General features: G+C 34.4%; 1 protein-coding gene across 1 annotated transcript in view; it reads right to left on the bottom strand.

Annotated features, from left to right (window-relative positions):
- Positions 1-1,036: 1,036 nt before the first annotated feature.
- The window catches only part of LOC132717672 (kynurenine--oxoglutarate transaminase 3-like), a 29,518-nt gene continuing 11,653 nt past the window's right edge, over positions 1,037-18,901 (bottom strand). The window contains exons 6-11 of the mRNA XM_060701201.1: positions 17,051-17,137; positions 9,854-10,024; positions 5,821-6,010; positions 4,503-4,576; positions 2,586-2,672; positions 1,037-1,763 (exon numbers count right to left, since the gene is read on the bottom strand). Coding sequence (XP_060557184.1) covers positions 1,698-1,763; positions 2,586-2,672; positions 4,503-4,576; positions 5,821-6,010; positions 9,854-10,024; positions 17,051-17,137 — 675 coding nt within the window. The 3' untranslated portion in view covers positions 1,037-1,697. The remainder of the gene's footprint in view (positions 1,764-2,585; positions 2,673-4,502; positions 4,577-5,820; positions 6,011-9,853; positions 10,025-17,050; positions 17,138-18,901) is intronic.

Genomic DNA, 18,901 nt, shown 5'->3' with positions numbered 1-18,901 from the left:
ATTAACACCAGCGGGGTGCATTTAATTGAGTGTCAACTTTTTACCGGTCACGTGCTGCTAACTATATTGCCCTGCTGCTAACTATATTGCCCGAAGTGATAAAATACATGCGAGGTGTATAATTGTATAAGTACTTTAAAGATATTGTCCAGCATTTATAATAGCCATCAAATATCCGCCAATTAGCCACAAAAATCGTTTTAAAATTGATACACTGGGTATTGACTTACCCAAAATTTACCGTGAATTGCAGTAATTGCAAATTTTGATTTTTGTTTTGTTTTAAGCTTCTTGACTAAATCGCCAGTGGAAAACAATGGTAAAATATTTAAAAAGTATTAACTTCCCAACAACTATTTGCACAACAACCAAAATTGTGAATATTTCTTCAGAAAACAGGAAAAATCCGATTGTCACATATTTTCGCGACACCGTTAATTTTGATATTTATTTAAAGGTGAAATAAGCTATGTTCTGTTAAAAAATCTTTACTACTATGGCAGAAAATTTGTATTACATTGGTGATGATGATATTTTTCAATAAATTATTCAGAAAAAGGCTGCATTCTGTTAATGAGTTTGCAAACTTGTTTTATTTCTATAGGCTAATATGACCTAGATCTATTCTCCAGTTCTGTGTGAAATGTGGAAATTGACAGTGGTTATAGCTGACAAAATTTGATAAGAACAAACAAAAAAAGTTGTCTGATAACAGCATTATGTAAAGTTATAATGAATCTTTAATATTATTGTTACACAGTAATTATACTAATGATAACGTTTTTATTCTGTTCTATAATAACAATTAAAGTTGTGGTTCTATTTAAAAAAAAAAGTAGTTATCAATATACACAAATGTATCAGTTTATTTGAGAATCCTTATAAAACTGAAAGTTGTATATAAATGTAATGTTTATTTAATCAACTGCTTATGTCGCTAATTCATGAAAAGTCCGCTGAACTTTTGGCTATTATTTTTTTAAGTTGAAAATATTGGCTATTATTTTATTTGAGCCAGTGTGAGCCCTGTTGATGTAATGTAATAAAATAATAAGTTTACTTATGCTTGGAATAGGACCCAATAGGGTATATGTACTACCTTAAAAAAAAGAGTATTAGTCAAACCAGAGTCACTCTGGTAAGTAAAATCGCCATCTTTCTTGATAAATTACATTTTTTATTTAAATTAATTGAATACTTGGCTGGTTGAGTGAAAAATTCACAATTTTCTATGAAAAGCATCATTTATAAATGAGCAGTATCATCTTCAAATAATGTGAAGGTTTGAATTGTTTTTATCATTATTCTAAAAGTTCCCACGCTTAAATTTCCCAGTTCAATAATTATAGGGTTAATTGAATTAAAAGTAATAAAATCACTGCATAATGCAAAAATGAGTCGTTAAAACTAGTCATTATGGCCATAAATGTATCCTTTTCATATTAATTTGCTATTTTGTTTCCACATTGGTCTCATGAACCTTTTTTTAAAATCCAAAATTTCACCAGCATGAATATGAAAATTTCCATAGGAAATCATATTTGTTTTTTTTTTATCCATTCTGATATAGACATTTCTTTTAGCATTTCTACAACACAGCACAACTGATGACTTGAAGAATTTAATTTTTCCCCCCATTAAAACATTGACTTTTTATCTCTATGATTTTAACACGTAACAACTCAGAATTAGCTTCACTATTTCTTCAAACCTACATTCCATGATTTTAGTACTTTAGATGCTGCTTCCAATGTTTCGTCTTTCTACAATAAGAAAATAATATACCTGTAATGTCACTAGTGATTGAAATATAGATCCTTTTAAACATCTTAAGAAATATGCCTCAAACTATCTCTTAATGTTTTATCTTATATAAACCCTCTATTATATCATTAAGCCTGGTCTTCACTTGTAAGGTTCAGATGTTGAAATACAATTCCAAATACAAGTGTTCCCTCAAAGTTTATCTGTTTTGTTTTTGTTTGGGGTACCACCATGATTTACCATGTATGGCGCTGAAACAGTGAAGATGTATACCGCGGTACATATTGCCTGATGTTGCTTTGCAATATATCAGTGTACTGGCATATCGTTTTACCTGTAGCATTTACAATGATAGGTTGATGCGAGTATTCTGATCAAAGGTCAAAGTATTTGTGTAAGGTTTGTTACAAACTCAATTTTTTTTATATTGTTGGTTTGTTTTTACGCTGCACCAAAAAAGTGCACATAGTTCATATAACAACTTTCCAGCTTTACTGGTGGAGGAAGTGCTCAGGTGCCCCTCTGTGCATTATTTCAGGCTCAAAATGGCACCAAGTAGAACCAACGATGCTCTGTAAGCTATCTGGATAGCTTCCTCACATTAAAGAATCCAAAGTCCCTGTTGGATTCCAACTCACAGCTGTGAGGGGCAAGTATTATGAAATTAACAGAATTAACCACTCAGCCAGGGATGCCCAATGCCATTCACTTAAGGAGCTTTATAATTTCCATAACACATGGATATACAGACATGCAAGATATTTATGAACAGACTATGATTCAGGGAAATGTAATGTAAAATAATTTACAATCACACTTACCTTAAAGAAACAAAATCTTATATATTTCTCTCCTAATTTTTGGTCAGCTTTACAGTAAAATGCTGTTGGTGGAATGGCTGATAACCTCTGAAATATTCAAATTGTTCTCAATTATAAAAACACCACCAGTTTTTTATTTTTGTTTTTAATGATACAGTAAAACTTTTTGTATTGAATTTTCTGTATATCTTGAAAATACATCAGTCTCACTCTGACATTTATAAACATTTTACAGAAGGAACATTGCTCTAGAACCATGTTTTGAAACTATATGTATGAATGTTTCCCAGTGCAAAGTAATGAGTTTTGAAATGAAAACTGTGATTGTGAGAAGAAAGGTCAGCAAGAGGTATTTTTTAAAGGTACATTCATTTGAATGCTACTGTTGTTTACAGTTACATGTTTATCCTTGTTCATTGATATAACATGGAAAAGGCCATATGCAGTAAAATGTTGAAAATAATAGTATGGCAATAATAATACGGCAAGTATGAGTAATAAAATAAACTAGAACTGCCACTATCATGGCGTGAATACCCCCGCATACCACTTTGTCAGAATCAACAGTGGCCATTTACAGCTCAAGGACAACCTCCCTGCCAAATCTGAGGTTACTAAGCCAGTGTATTGCTTAGTTATGTATTCTACATGCTTCAAATGTGAAAATGTCAAAATCAATACATTGCCGACAGGACATTCTTTAGCAATTGAGAAGAAAAGCTTTTTTTTGTCAAGGTCCCTGTGACCTTAACCTATTGACCTCAAAATCAATAGGGGTCACCTTATAGTCATGATCAACATCCATGCCAAATAAGAAGACTGTGGGTCAAAGGAATCTTAAGCTATTGGGCGGACAAGCTTTTTGAAGTCAAGGCCCCTGTGACCTTGACCTTTGACCTGGTGACCTCAAAATCAATAGGGGTCATCTACTAATCATGACTAACCTCCATGCCAAATATGACGACTGTAGGTCAAAGGAATCTTAAGTTATTGGGCGGACAAGCTTTTTGAAGTCAAGGCCCCTGTGACCTTGACCTTTGACCTGGTGACCTCAAAAATCAATAGGGGTCATCTACTAATCATGACTAACCTCCATGCCAAATATGACGACTGTAGATCAAAGGAATCTTAAGTTATTGGCGCGACAAGCTTTTTGAAGTCAAGGCCCCTGTGACCTTGACCTTTGACCTGGTGACCTCTTAATCAATAGGGGTCAACTCTACTAATCATGACTAACCTCAATTCCAAATATGACCACTGTAGGTCAAAGGAATCTTAAGTTATTGGGCGGACAAGCTTTTTGAAGTCAAGGCCCCTGTGACCTTGACCTTTGACCTAGTGACCTCAAATCAATAGGGGTCATCTACTAATCATGACTTACCTCCATGCCAAATATGACGACTGTGGGTCAAAGGAATCTTAAGTTATTGGGCGGACAAGCTTTTTGAAGTCAAGGCCCCTGTGACCTTGACCTTTGACCTGGTGACCTCAAAATCAATAGGGGTCATCTACTAATCATGACTAACCTCCATGCCAAATATGACGACTGTAGGTCAAAGGAATCTTAAGTTATTGGGCGGACAAGCTTTTTGAAGTCAAGGCCCCTGTGACCTCGACCTTTGACCTAGTGACCTCAAAATCAATAGGGGTCATCTACTTATCATGACTAACCTCCATGCCAAATATGAAGACTAAGGGTCAAAGGAATCTTAAGTTATTGGGCGGACAAGAAAAAACCAACGGACGGCCGGACGGACGGACGGACAAGCTGATTCCAGTATACCCCCCTTACAACTTTGTTGTGCGGGGGTATAACAATGACAAATAAATTGAACAATCTCATTTTACAATTAAAAGGTCATATGCAGTTAAATGTTTAAAATAATAATATTGGATGCCACAGTGTAAAATAATTACCTTTTCTTTGCACATCCATCGGATAAACTTGAAGTCATACGGATCATCTGTGCCATCATCTGGGATTTCAACATCTATAAAAACAAAATAACTTATCATTGTAGAAGTTCTCAAAGTCAATTGTTATACAAGATAAACTCTTGCATGACATACCACTTCATCAGACATATAATAATCTTTTCCCTTGTATAAGCGTGTTTCGACGGCTTTTTGCCCCACCCCCCTTTTTGAGACCTCAAACAGTGAAAAAATGCTATATTTAGGCCCTAAACACTGGTTTTCGTTTGAAAAATGTTGTTAAAAAAGTGACCACTTTTTCGGTGCCGTCCCCCATCCAAATGTTACATCAGGGGGTTGCCAGAAGGGGGATGTGCCCCCCTCTGTTTGGGGGGGGTTGAAGGGGGGCGGAGTCGCCCTCATTGCCAAGAAAATTTTAGACATGTGACAAGCTAAAAATGGCCTCAGGCCTATCTTAGGGTAACTAGTAACCGACGCTGAAAGCCTTTTACTCTATCTCAATTCATTGAGAAGTTGCAGCACTTTGAAATCAGTTTTGATGGAAAAAAACGATGCAAAATAGTGATTTTTGGCGATTTAGAGACGTCCCCTCGTTGCCATGGTAACAGTAAATTTACCATTGAGCATGCTGTTACAGAGGCTATGGTGTTGTCAACATTTGTGCCAAGTTTCATCAGTATTGAAGCATTTTTCATAGTTTCATCAAAGTTTGAACTTGTTACAGGAGGCTTTTCAATGAAAACGGCCATATTCGCAATATGCTCATGGGGTAAAAAGGATAAACACATAAAACTTGGTGAAGATAAAAAAGTAAGTACTGACACAGACTACAGTCGCTAATTTGGTAATGGGCAGCTTATAAATGACTGAAATACTGTAAGACTAACATATTGGTTATTGCTTATTAGTTTATACAAATTTATTTTAGTTTGTTGCATTGGAAGCTATTAGCTTATTTAAACACTCTCAAATGCATTCCTGGAACCAACTTGTAGTAGGCAAGGAATATAAAGCTTTTTGCTTAATGAAACAACGGCTTGCCCCTGAAGGGATTTGAAACCACGGGTCAGCAAACCTTAGATTACTAGTCTGAATGAGTTACCCATTTGGCAGCCATATTGGTTATGATATCTGGTCCAATACCAAACTATTGAAACACATTATAAACTGAGATATATATAAATATCCATAACTCTCTTTTCTCCATGAGGTTTATTTGGATAGAGAGTCATTTTCTCACATATCATATGCACCACTAAAACCCTAGCCTTTTCTTTACAAAGTTACTGACATTACTAACCAAGTTTTGATATATCAGCCATCATAAAGTATCCCCCTTCCGGAATTGTTGGCGTGATGCCAACTTCTGTGAGTACTTTAGCCAGCATATCTCTCTTTGGCAACATTTCTAGTGCCAGTGATTGTAAGTAGCATTTCTCTGGGTCACCAAACACTGATAGTTCATAGTCTAGACCGGCTGCTACTGTTTCCTAAAATATAACAATAAATAGCTGAACAAATTTAGTTAAAGGCTTATTGTGTGTGTATTTGAGTTTATTTATAATCGTCACCTGTTGCCCACATGGATGAGTCCTCCAGAAGAGTATAAGTCATTTTAGATTTTTGGGGGATAGTGCAAGATACAGATACAGAAAAATGGCCCAATTCCAGAAGTTTCTACTGGTTCTTTAGCGTGCAGAGTGTTTAAGCACTCATACAAAGGACCTCCATTTAAAGTCTCATCCAAAAAAACTAAGTAATTTTAGTTGGTCAGCCAGGGAATCAAACCTACAAATGTAACAATGTTGAGATTACAAGTCTCGTGCTCTAACCTATTGAGCTATGTTGGCTGGCTTAAGGCCCATTATGCCCAAGAGACCTTTTTATTTATGTTTCTCAAAAACATTTTATATTTGGTGTGCTGTCACAGTTTAAAAAAGTTGCTCATTGGCCAATCACCAGAACCTTCTTTTGCTTTTGTTCTGAATAAAAACAAGAGGGCCATGATGGCCCTAGATTGCTCACCTGACCCATCAAACTCATCCTAACAATTACCTAGACAAGCATTCTGACCAAGTTTCATGACAGGTGAATCAAAAATGTGACCACTACAGTGTTAACAAGGATTATCGATATTTGAGCAGTGTGAAAACCTAGTTTTTTTACCCAGGTGACCCATATTCAAACTTGACCTAGAAATCATCAAAAACAAACTTTCAGACTAATTTCCAGGATACTTGGATCAAAACAGTAGCAACTAGAGTGTTAACAAGATTTTTCTATTTTTAGCTCCGGTGACCTAGTTTCACATGCGATTTCGTACTCATCCGAGCAATTACCTACAAGTTTGATGATAATTGAGTCAAAAATGTGACCACTAGAGTGTTAACAAGGTTTTTCCATATTTGGGCGGTGTGACCTAGTTTTTTATCCAAGATGACCCATGTTCGAACTTGACATAGAAATCATCAAAACAAACTTACAGACCAATTTACAGGATATATGGATCAAAACAGTAGCCAATACAGTGTTAACAAGATTTTTCTATTTTTAGCTCCTGTGGCCTAGTTTTTCATCCGAGATGACCCATGTTCGAACTTATCTGAGCAATTACCTAGACAAGTTTCCTGACCAAGTTTGATGACAATTGAGTCAAAATTGTGACCACTAGAGTGTTAACAAGATTTTTCTATTTTAAGCTCCTGTGACCCAGTTTTTAATCCGAGATGACCCATATTCAAACTCATCCAAGCAAGTACCCAGACAAGCATCCTGATCAAGTTTGATGACACTTGTGTCAAAAATGTGACCGCTAGAGTGTTAACAAGATTTTTCTATTTTTAGCTCATGTGACCTAGTTTTTCATCCGAGATGACCCATGTTCGAACTCATCCAAGCTATCACCTAGACAAGCATTCTGACCAAGTTTGATGATGATTGAGGCAAAAATGTGACCGCTAGAGTGTTAACAAGATTTTTCTATTTTTAGCTCCGGTGACCTAGTTTTTCATCCGAGATGTTCCATGTTCGAACTCATCCAAGCTATCACCTAGACAAGCATCCTGACCAAGTTTGATGATGATTGAGGCAAAAATGTGACCGCTAGAGTGTTAACAAGGTTTTTCTATTTTTAGCTCCAGTGACCTAGTTTTTCATCCGAGATGACCCATGTTCGAACTCATCCGAGCTATCACCTAGACAAGCATCCTGACCAAGTTTGATGATGATTGAGGCAAAAATGTGACTGCTAGAGTGTTAACAAGGTTTTTCTATTTTTAGCTCCGGTGGCCTTTTTTTTCATCCTAGATGACCCATGTTCGAACTCATCCAAGCTATCACCTTGACAAGCATCCTGACCAACTTTGATGATGATTGAGGCAAAAATGTGACCTCTAGAGAGTTAACAAGGTTTTTCTATTTTTAGCTCCTGTGACCTAGTTTTTCATCTGAGATGACCCATGTTCAAACTCATCCGAGCTATCAACTAGATAAGCATCCTGACCAAGTTTGATGATGATTGAGGCAAAAATGCGACCGATAGAGTGTTAACGAACTAATTGTGGGCAAATGACGGAAGACGGACAACGGAAAATCATCGATCCTAAAAGCTCACCCTGAGCATGCTCAGGTGAGCTCAAAAGTCTAATGTTGATCAAAATGATTTCACAGCCTGTCTTACATATACACACTGGTCTGCTCAAACTGCAAAGTTATTAATGATAGCCTGGCTCTATACTGGTCGAACTGGCATGTCATAAAGTCAGACTGGTTGAATTTAAACAGCTAAAACTCAACCTGCACATAATGCTGGTCACAAAAGTTTCGATACATTCTGCAAGTCAAACATTCTTGTATGGTAGACCTGAATACTCTCTATAATACCCTCTGACTGAGGAGTATTAAAAACTTATCTATGGCACAGGAAAATAGCCAGCTGAACCTAAGCATCTATGCAGTCTATGTCAATACCGCTGGCCAGTTATTTTATTTATTTTTTTCACATTAAAGCTGCATGCCGGCATATGAGCCAAATTATTTCAAGGCAATCAAACTTGAAAACAAATGTACTAAGATTTTATGAAAAAGATTTAAGAGTCAAGTTCTTATTTTCTTGATATATGTAATTAAAAACTATTTTTGCAGTATTTAGCCCCATATATCTACTGTGTGACTATCTCAGCAAGGAATATTTTTTTGATTTTGCATAATTTAACCTCTTTCTTAGTAATTTATATGGATTGATAATAGTCTTTGCAATGTGTAAATTATTTTGTTCACTTCACAATATTTTAAATACAGTGTAACTTCCGAATTCCGGAACTTCTGAAATCCGGAAACTTTTAAAAACCGAACAATTTTTTCGGTCCCCATTTTTTCCCTTCTATTTTCTATTAATATAATACTTCTGAATTCCGGAACTTCTAAATTCTGAATTCCGGACGATATTTTCGTAAAATTTTTGTCAAATCAATGCAATTTTACCTCCAAAATCCGGAAATTTCCAAAGGTGTGAAATACATTGTAAATCGAGAATGTTTACCCTGCAAGAAGATTTAATCTCCCTATCGATTGTTTACTTTTTAGCGGTGATCGTGTAATTTGACACGCGTTAAAATCACAAACTGTGAAATGGTATGTTTGAAGTGATGCGGTTAATCAAAGTAATTTACGGCGGTCAGTTAATTTGAAGTGTTTATTAGCGGATTAAATGACAATTAATTGGGACAATGTATGCATCAAACGTCTTTAGGGATTTTATTGCATTTGTTGTACTAATGAATTAACTAGCATCGGACGATATGTAAGTTTATGCAATTAACAACATTTCTACAAACTGATAGAAATTCAAAGGCATTTGCAAGTACGATAAAAATGAGCAAACTTTAATTGATTAAAATGAAGACAGAACAATCTTTAAATAATGGTCTTTTTAGAAATTTGCATTATTATTAAGTATTAAATAAAGTGTCAAATATAAATGTTTTCTTTTCCTTCACATCTTTATCTTGATTAAAAGACTATTATATATGATATTACAGTAATGGCTAAATTTTTCTTTACATTCAGTGACATCTAGTGGCTTAGTCTTGTCCACATTATCCTAAACCTCTGAATTCCGGAAACCTCTGAAATCCGAACTTTTTGACAAGTCCCATGGGGGTTCGTTTTTCAGTAGCTACACTGTACATTTTTAAAATTTTCATGAAAATAGGCATGAATCTGGAGGCATGCTACTTAAAGACCCCTCACATTAGCAATGGACAGTTCATGATTCTAATCAGGACCAGTACATTACACTTTTTCTTCAGGGCAAACTGGGAAAATCAGCTTACCTGTATAGGGGTAGGACAGGTGTAGATAGAGTTCTGATGTAATACTAACAAAGCTTGTATAAGTTCTTTTGGACCAATACCCCAGCCTAGCTTCCAGCCTGTAGCACTGAAAGTTTTACCAGCACTGCCTACTGTGACAGTCCTGTCCCACATGCCAGGTAATGTGGCTGAAATGAATATAACATATATTGAAATGAAGATAACATTAATAAGAAAATCATTTGGTTTGTGTCAAGCCAACAAGAGATGACCTTATGGTAACTTTTTACCTTCCTCAGTGTAAGACAACCCCTGGTGGTCAACTAAATACAGTAGAGTTCACACTAAATGTTACACAAAGTGCATTTTGTGTACACTGCATGTGCACTTCTAGACCATTTATGTGGCTGAAATGATGAATATAACATTTATAGGAAAATTATAGGGTTGGTTTGTGTCAAGCCAACAAGAGTTGACCTTATGGTAACTTTTTAACTTCCTCAGTGTAAGACAACCCCTGATGGTCAACTACAAAGAGTTGAGTATACACTAAAGTTTATACAATGTGCACTTGGTGTGCACTACATGTACTTTTCTAGTCCATTTATATGACGTAAGCCATGGAGGTTTGACCATCAGCATTCACAGGCTAACAATAATGTCTTATGCTGGAATTAAAACCACAAAGGCAGGGAAATATAATCAAAGCCTACAACCTAACAGTCAAGGGATGTAAAAATATTACATATATTGATGTAAAATGTATTATAAAATTTCATATAATTTCATAATTGTTCAAGAAAAAAAAATATTATATAGAGGATATTTGTTTGTTTTGCATGTAAGATTGAAATATAATTTCACTGAGTGAACACCAGATGCAATATTTTCACGAGTGGCGTAGCCACGAGTGAAAATATAATAGCTGGTGTTCACGAATGAAATATATTTCAATCTTATATGTAAAACAAATAAATTTTCTTTTTATTTCATTCTTTTTAAGTGATTTTAAGTATTTTTTTTACTGATTTTGCCGCGTAACGTCGCGCATTCTCCTTTGTGACGTCATCACATCATGACGTCACATCATTAATTTTGAAATATAGTTCTGATAAATTTTGTCTAATTGTGTTACATTTTTAACATGATGTATGGTGACATCGACTTTCTTTTCCTAAAGAAGCAAAATTTACGCATGACAGCATTTATTTCTGCCAGTTATTCCATTTCGTTATGATATTCTTTTCATCCGCATCCAGATATAGTCCGGCTACAGTGAAAATTATATTTTATAAATTTCACTAGTGGTTTATCAGAATATAATCATCTGATATATTACAATAAAACACTGGAAAGCATGAAATAAAATTATTTAAATAGGGGCTATATGTCTAAAATAACAAATCAAAATTATAAATTTACCAAAGACTTGCCAACAATTTTAATCTATTCAGACTAATAGAAACAAGAGCCATGTCAACATGGCCATCCCTCGCCGAATGTGTTTGCTCATTGGAAGAATGTATATGTAGTAGAGCAGAATAATTCAATTTTAAGAGGTCTTTTGGTTATGAAAACTGATGGCTGAAGTGATTACAGATTGAAACCTATGTGAATACTGATAGCTGAAAATAACAAAGGGCAATGACTGAAAAATAATGCAGGGTAAGTTATCATTCTTGTGTGCTGCACTACTCCTCAATGAGATCTATCCACCTATGAAGTTTCAAGTTGATATCTCAAAGGTTTTTAGTTATGCTATTGACAAAAATTAAGTATGAAAAATAACAAAGGGCAATAACTGAAAAGTCATGCAGGGTAAGTTATCATTCTTGTGTGCTGCACTACTCCTCAATGAGACCTATCCACCTATGAAGTTTCAAGTTGATATCTCAAAGGTTTTTAGTTATGCTATTGACAAAAATTAAGTATGAAAAATAACAAAGGGCAATAACTGAAAAGTCATGCAGGGTAGAGTTGTCACACTTATGCACTGCACTCTTCCTCAATGAGACCTATTCACCTATGAAGTTTCAAGTTGATATCTCAAAGGTTTTTAGTTATGCTCTGGACAAAAATTAAGCATGAAAAATAACAAAGGGCAATAACTGAAAAATTATGCAGGGAAGAGTTATCATTCTTGTTTGCTGCACTCCTCCTCAATGAGATCTATCCACCTATGAAGTTTCAAGTTGATACCTCTAACACTTTTTGAGATAAGCTCCGGACAAACAGTATGAAAAATAACAAAGGGCAATAACTCAAAAATTATAATGGGAAGAGTTATCGTTCTTGTGCACAGCATTCCTCCTCAATAAGATCTATCCACCTATAAAGTTTCATGTTGACATCTCAAAGGCTCTATATGCTCCACTCAGGTGAAAAATTAAGTATGAAAAATAACAAAGGGCAAAAACTCAAAAATTATGAAAGGTAGAGTTATCATTCTTGTGCACTGCACACCTCCTGAGTGTGATCTATCCACCTATGAAGTTTCATGTTGATATCTCATAAGCATTTTGAGTTATGTTCTGGACAAAAAATAAGTTTGAAAAATAACAAAGGGCAATAACTGAAAAATTATGCAGGGTAGAGTTATCATTCTTATGCACTGCACTCCTCCTCAATATGATCTATCCACCTATGAAGTTTCAAGTTGATAACTCAAACACTTTTTGAGATATGCTCCGGACAAAAAGTATGAAAAATTACAAAGGGCAATAACTCAAAAATTATAATTGGGAGAGTTATCTTTTTTGTGCTCAGCATTCCTCCTCAATAAGATCTATCCACCTATGAAGTTTCATGTTGATACCTCAAATACTTTTTGAGATATGCTCCTGACAAAAATGTCGGACAGAAGGACGGACGGACGGAGACTATTGCTATATCCCCCGCCGCCTTTCAGCGAGGGATAACAAGAGCTGTCACAGGAGACAGCGAAGCTTGACTAATAAAATACTGGACGCAGTAAGGAGGACAAAACTATGAAAGAAAAATCAATTATGTATAATTATGTATTAAGTTATAGTAAAATAAATAACATTTGTTAACATAAAATCCAAGATCAAGGGGAATAATTCTAGAAATAGTCATGCTAGAGTTTTGAACCTTGTCACACAACATGTGTGCAATGATAAGAAATATATATTTGAAGTTTGAAGTAGAAACCTTAACAAGAGCTGTCCGTAAGACAGCGCGCTCGACTTTTTTAGTGCTTGCCTATAATACAAAACATTGACAGTTAAGGGCCATAATTCAAATAAAATCTTTGACAGAATTACCTTCTCCTGGACATGTTTGGGAATCATGATTGTAAACAAGTATTCCAACTTTCAAATTAATATCTCAAACAGTTCAGTCAAAAAGTGGACTGGTACTAAAAACTTAACCAAGATTCTAAGTCGATAAAAGGCCTTAATTTTTAAAACAAATCCTTGACAGAGTTACCTTCTCTTGCGTACAGATGGGGGTAATGATGTGAAATAGCATTAAAAGTTTCAAAGCAATATCTCAAAGGGTTAAGGCAATAAGTGGATTTTACCCATATTCAATGTATTTTCTAAGTCAAAAAGGGCATAATTCTGTCAAAAACCTTGACAGAGTTATGTCCTCTTGTCTGTTGATGAAGGTCGTGATGTAAACAAGTATGGTCAGTTTCAAAGCCAATACCTCCAATGGTTTTGAATAAAGTGAGGTGGTACAAAAAACTTAACCAAGATTCTAAGTCGATAAAAGGCCTTAATTTTTTAAAACAAATCCTTGACAGAGTTACCTTCTCTTGCGTACAGATGGGGGTAATGATGTGAAATAGCATTAAAAGTTTCAAAAGCAATATCTCAAAGGTTAAGGCAATAAGTTGGATTTTACCCATATTCAATGTATTTTCTAAGTCAAAAAGGGGCATAATTCTGTCAAAAACCTTGACAGAGTTATGTCCTCTTGTCTGTGATGAAGGTCGTGATGTAAACAAGTATGGTCAGTTTCAAAGCAATACCTCCAATGGTTTGAAATAAAGTGAGGTGGTACAAAAAACTTAACCAAGCTCAATACACTTTCTAAGTCAAAAAAGGGCCATAATTCTGTCAAAAACCTTGACAGAGTTATGTACTCTTGTCTGTAGATGGAGGTTATGATGGTGAACAAGTATGGTAAGTTTCAAAGCCATACTTGTAATACTTCTGAAATAAAGTGGGGTGGTACGAAAAACTTAACCAAGGTGTGACGCCAACGCTAACGCCGACGCCGACGCCGGGGCGAGTAGGATAGCTCCCCTTTTCATAGAAAAGTCGAGCTAAAAAGTAAAGAAGTTATACATAATATTTCTTAAAGTTCAAAGAGAGATAAATCTGTAAATATTGCTTCAAGCGTTATGAACATTGTCACATAAAATTTAATTGATGATAAGGAATAAGTATTTGAAGTTTGAGGTAGATACCTTTAAAACTAAAAAATAACATTTTTCTAGTAAAATAATCTAAGTTTATGGGGATATATTATTGGTGCTAGAGTTATGAACCTTGTCACATAAGTTTTGAAGAATTTGAAGAATAAAGTTGATCCCTTTAGAAATAAATAAGTAACAGTAAAAAATAATATTTTATAAGGAAAATTCTAAGTTCAAGGGGAGATAAATCTAAAAATATTGGTGCTAGAGTTATGAACCTTGTCATATAAGATGGGGATGATGATAAGGTACATATATTTGAAGTATGAGGTTGATCCCTTTAGAAATAAAGAAGTTACAGTAAAAAATAGTATTTTTTAAGGAAAATTCTAAGTTCAAGGGGAGATAAATCTGAAAATATTGGTGCTAGAGTTATGAACCTTTTCACATAAGCTGTGGTTGATGATAAGGAACATATATTTGAAGTTTGAAGTTGATACCTTAAGATATGACAAAGTTATAGAGAAAAATATTTTACTGCACCAAAACTTTAATCTGAAATCTGGACGCGGACGCCGGGGCGAGTAGGACAGCTCTCCATATAGTCGTATAGTCGAGCTAAAGATGACATCTTTTAAACCTTTACATTGAAACCTTTAAAAAATACCTTTGTTAATATGTTTAGTTAAGTTCATACAAATTTATCTTAGTTTGATTGTGTTGGAAGCAATAAGCTTATTAAAACACTCTCTAATCAGTTCCGTACCAATCTGTCCTTAACAATGAGCGTAAATTTTTTGCTGAAGAAAAAAAAAACCTTTGCCCCTGGGGGGCCTTCAAAACCAGCCGGCCGGGCAATTTTTTGATTAGAAAGAAATTGACATTTAACCCTTTTTCCCAAAACCCGCTGTAAACATTTTTAAAAGAGCCTCAAAAAAAATTTTTTTTTAAACGGGTTTAAAAAAAACCCCAACCCTTTCCCCTAAAAATGAGCCTTTTAAAATGAAAAAACCCCGGCCCACCTGCGCATCCGGCAGTTGATCAAGCCCATCTGTTCCCCTATCAGTACCCAACCTTTTAGGGGTTTTAAGCGAACAGCAGGGAAATCCTGATCAACGCGCGGAATGGGGGATGCTGCCCGGGATCCATTTTTGGTCGAAAAACCCTTATTTTGGGTTTTTGCCGGGCGGGGCTAAATTTTTTATTACATGTAATCCCCTTTTCCCCAATTTTAAATATGTTACTTGGGGTAAATCACCACCCCAATACCTCAAAAGTTTTAAAAAATACAACTTTAGTTTTTTAACACGGTCAGCCAATCATTCACCTAACACCAAATTTTTGTAAAACCGAAAAAATAACAAATGAATAATTAATAAAACTAATATAGCAATTTCCTAGCCACCTTTACCTGCGGTTGTATTTCATTGACCTTTATTTTTCTAATATCTACACATTATACATAAAATGTAGTAGCTCTTTATTTATGTAAGTGTTAAAAGGGGCCCTTTTAAAATAATATAGCATTTGCCTTTGAGTCAGCGTCTGACAAAAACAACAGTATAGTCACCAGTGGCTCACCACCACTATTTTATTTTATGTCCAGAGTGATAAAATTTAGCCAGCAGCTATAAACTGCTAAGGGAATACCTTACAGAACGCTCACTATACATGCTGTACTTAACTAACATATTTTTAAATCTATGTATTAGCTACCTACGACCAAACAAAACAAAGCTCTTGCCTCGACACAACAAAGAAGAGCGTAAAAAACGACTATTATTAACAGGAAATAATGGATGTTGGTACACTTAGTTCCATATAGAAATAAATTAAATAGAATGTATAATTTGACCTTACCGTTACCAAACCTGGTTATTTGGATGTGGATTTAAACATTATAAAAAAAAAATTTACTAGCCTAGAATTACGGCAATTCATCTTTCTAAGTTCCAATTTCAAATACTTACTAAATTGTACCGCCTGTCTTTAGTCTGAAATAAAAAATGTGAATGCTATTAAAACGTCAAAATATGAAACATGTTTGGAAAAAACAACTCCTTAAAACTTTTCACCTTTCTGTTTATAAGACTCAGTAATAATGTCTTGACTAGTTTACCATAATAGCATCAGGGTATTCTGTGCTAACCATACAGTCTCATACTTTAAATGAAATTTAGTCATTACATATATCACTATTAATTACAATGGCAGTACAAGATTCAAATAATTGTCAGTCCTTTATGAAGACTTATTAGTGGTTAGAGTAATGTTCTATTGGGAGGATGCAAAACATTAGTGGGATAAAAATGTGGTCACTTAAAGAATGTAATAATTCACACCATTTAAATTCTCTGTCAGTTTTAAATCATGGTTAAGTTCCTGGTAGATTAAAGTAGATATTTTCACAATTCTATGGTATGGAATAATTATATTGATCATGGCATATGGTCACCTAGACAAAATTCTAACTCACATAATTATTTAACAGCAGCTAAAGGGTCACATCTGAAGAGAGGTCCCTTATTAAGCAATTACCTCTTTACAACAGTATTTTTCCATAAAATTTAACCTCTCACCAAAAATTAATATTTCTGTCTACCAAAAGGGTATTTCTATGCAGAAATTGTATTTTTATAATGTCAATTACAGATGATGCTGAATGCTGACAAAAATAGTAAAATAGCTTCATATATTTTACCCATTCCCCTAGCCAACACATAAAGTATTAAGTTCAACATCATAGATATGAAATCGAAATGTTTCCCTTTATTTTTCACTTAAATTATGTTCATCACATTGACTGAATGAAGTAATAATGAAATACTTACTGCTCTAAGGGGTATAAACACTGGTGTACCACCTGCCACTCTCACCATTGGTTCATAACAGTCAAAATATGGCTCTATTATAATCACCTGTATAAAATGGACATTAAACTCTTAATATATCTTTTACTGACAAAGTATAAAATATAGAAAAACAGAATCCATTAAGAATGCCCAAAATGACAGAATTGAAAATGTTGACCACTCTATTTAATTGAGCCTGTTTATGGACAGTAGTGGTATTTTCAAGTTTTGTATTGACTATTTTTCATTTTCCCTTACACAAAATAGAAATTTTAAATTTCTGAATGAAGTACAAAATTAATTTTTTAATGATTGGGAAATTTTAAAAAATGAAAGGGTTTATTATTTTTAAAACTTTTGAGAAAACCCATTTTTACACCCACTTGGAACAAACAACAAAAATTTTAGTTCCCCTTTCATTGAAATAGTTAAACTCCTAATTTTTTAAAATACGTCTTAGAAAAACATTGTTTTTCAAATAAATTTTAAATCAGTTTAGGGCAAAGTGGGTTTTTTGTACCCCCCCCCCCGGGGTTTACCAACCCTTTTAGGGTGGGAGAACAGAACCCCAAAAGGCTCCTATTTTTACTTTCCCCTCTTTTTCATCCCCATCTATTTTTGTTCTTTAAAGGGACAAATAATTTGAAATGTCCACAAAAATGAGGATGCCCCTTTAGAAATGGCAGTGATAAAATTTTCTTGAAATTTACCCATTTATTTTTATTTTGAAAATTTACCTTTACTGGGGCGGAAGTGATTAAAGTATAGTTTTACTTGTTCTCCAATCCAGTCTGATTTTCTTTTGTTTTTAAATGATTCAAGTAGAGCTCAATCTCATAATAAATGTTATCAATAAAATTTAGAGCATAACTCTAACCCCCCCCCCTCCCCCATTCCCTTTGAAAAACCCTATCTATATAATATGGGCAAAATAATTTCATCTTTATACTATAAATTCTTTATAATCCTGGTACAACTGATTATAACTTAAAATGAACATTTAAGGCATATTCAGACAGTTGTCTTCTGAAAAATGTACAAAAAAACCCATTAAATTCAAGAACAGACCCTAAACATATCATCTTAAGCAGATAAAAATAAACTAAAGCTATAGCAGCTAGTGATGCTCTGATTGTCGCAAGTCGCCGAAAGTCAAAGCAACAATTATCGATTCACAAAATTTGGTCCGCGACGCTGTCGCATATGTTTAAAGTATCAAAGGGAATTAATTCTGACCGTTATTTTCTTTTAGGAACACCTCGCTGATCACAAAAAATCATCTCAGAGACAATTTGGAGTTGAACAGGATCAGTACATGATGTAAACAATAATAATATAATATGATGCAAATGCTTTTATTTGACATCCATTGAAAAATAAAAACTATTTTGCAAAAGTATGACTAATAAGATTAAAACTGTGTCAAAAAGTGCTAAATGAAGTTCATGTTACTGAATATAATCAAGTGCCTTTGAAAAATGTTATTTCCCTATTTCTTTTTAACGTGGCGTTATTCGAAAAGTTATATATTATGTCCCATCCGATTGAACCGATGATCGATTGGGACAAATTTCATCGGATTCCCATCACTAATAGCAGCATACCTCCAGATTGATGCTTATATTCATGAAATTCTTAAAATGTCTTTAAAAAAAAAGAAATATTCTCCAGTGAACAAAGGAAGAGTTTTACACTTCCAAAACAGCACTTTCCAAGTAAATTACCAAATGAAGGTCAAAATATGCCAAAATAGCCCTTACTGCATTTGTCATACAGCATAAATATGTAAAAAAAAGTGTAAAAACAGTCATTCATTGCATATAACATGTA

The sequence above is a fragment of the Ruditapes philippinarum genome, unplaced genomic scaffold (assembly GCF_026571515.1).
Source record: "Ruditapes philippinarum isolate M1 unplaced genomic scaffold, ASM2657151v2 ctg3119_1_1_1_1, whole genome shotgun sequence".
Taxonomy (NCBI): domain Eukaryota; kingdom Metazoa; phylum Mollusca; class Bivalvia; order Venerida; family Veneridae; genus Ruditapes; species Ruditapes philippinarum.
The sequence above is the reverse complement of the archived record's forward strand: the minus strand, read 5'-3'. Positions and strand labels throughout refer to the sequence as shown.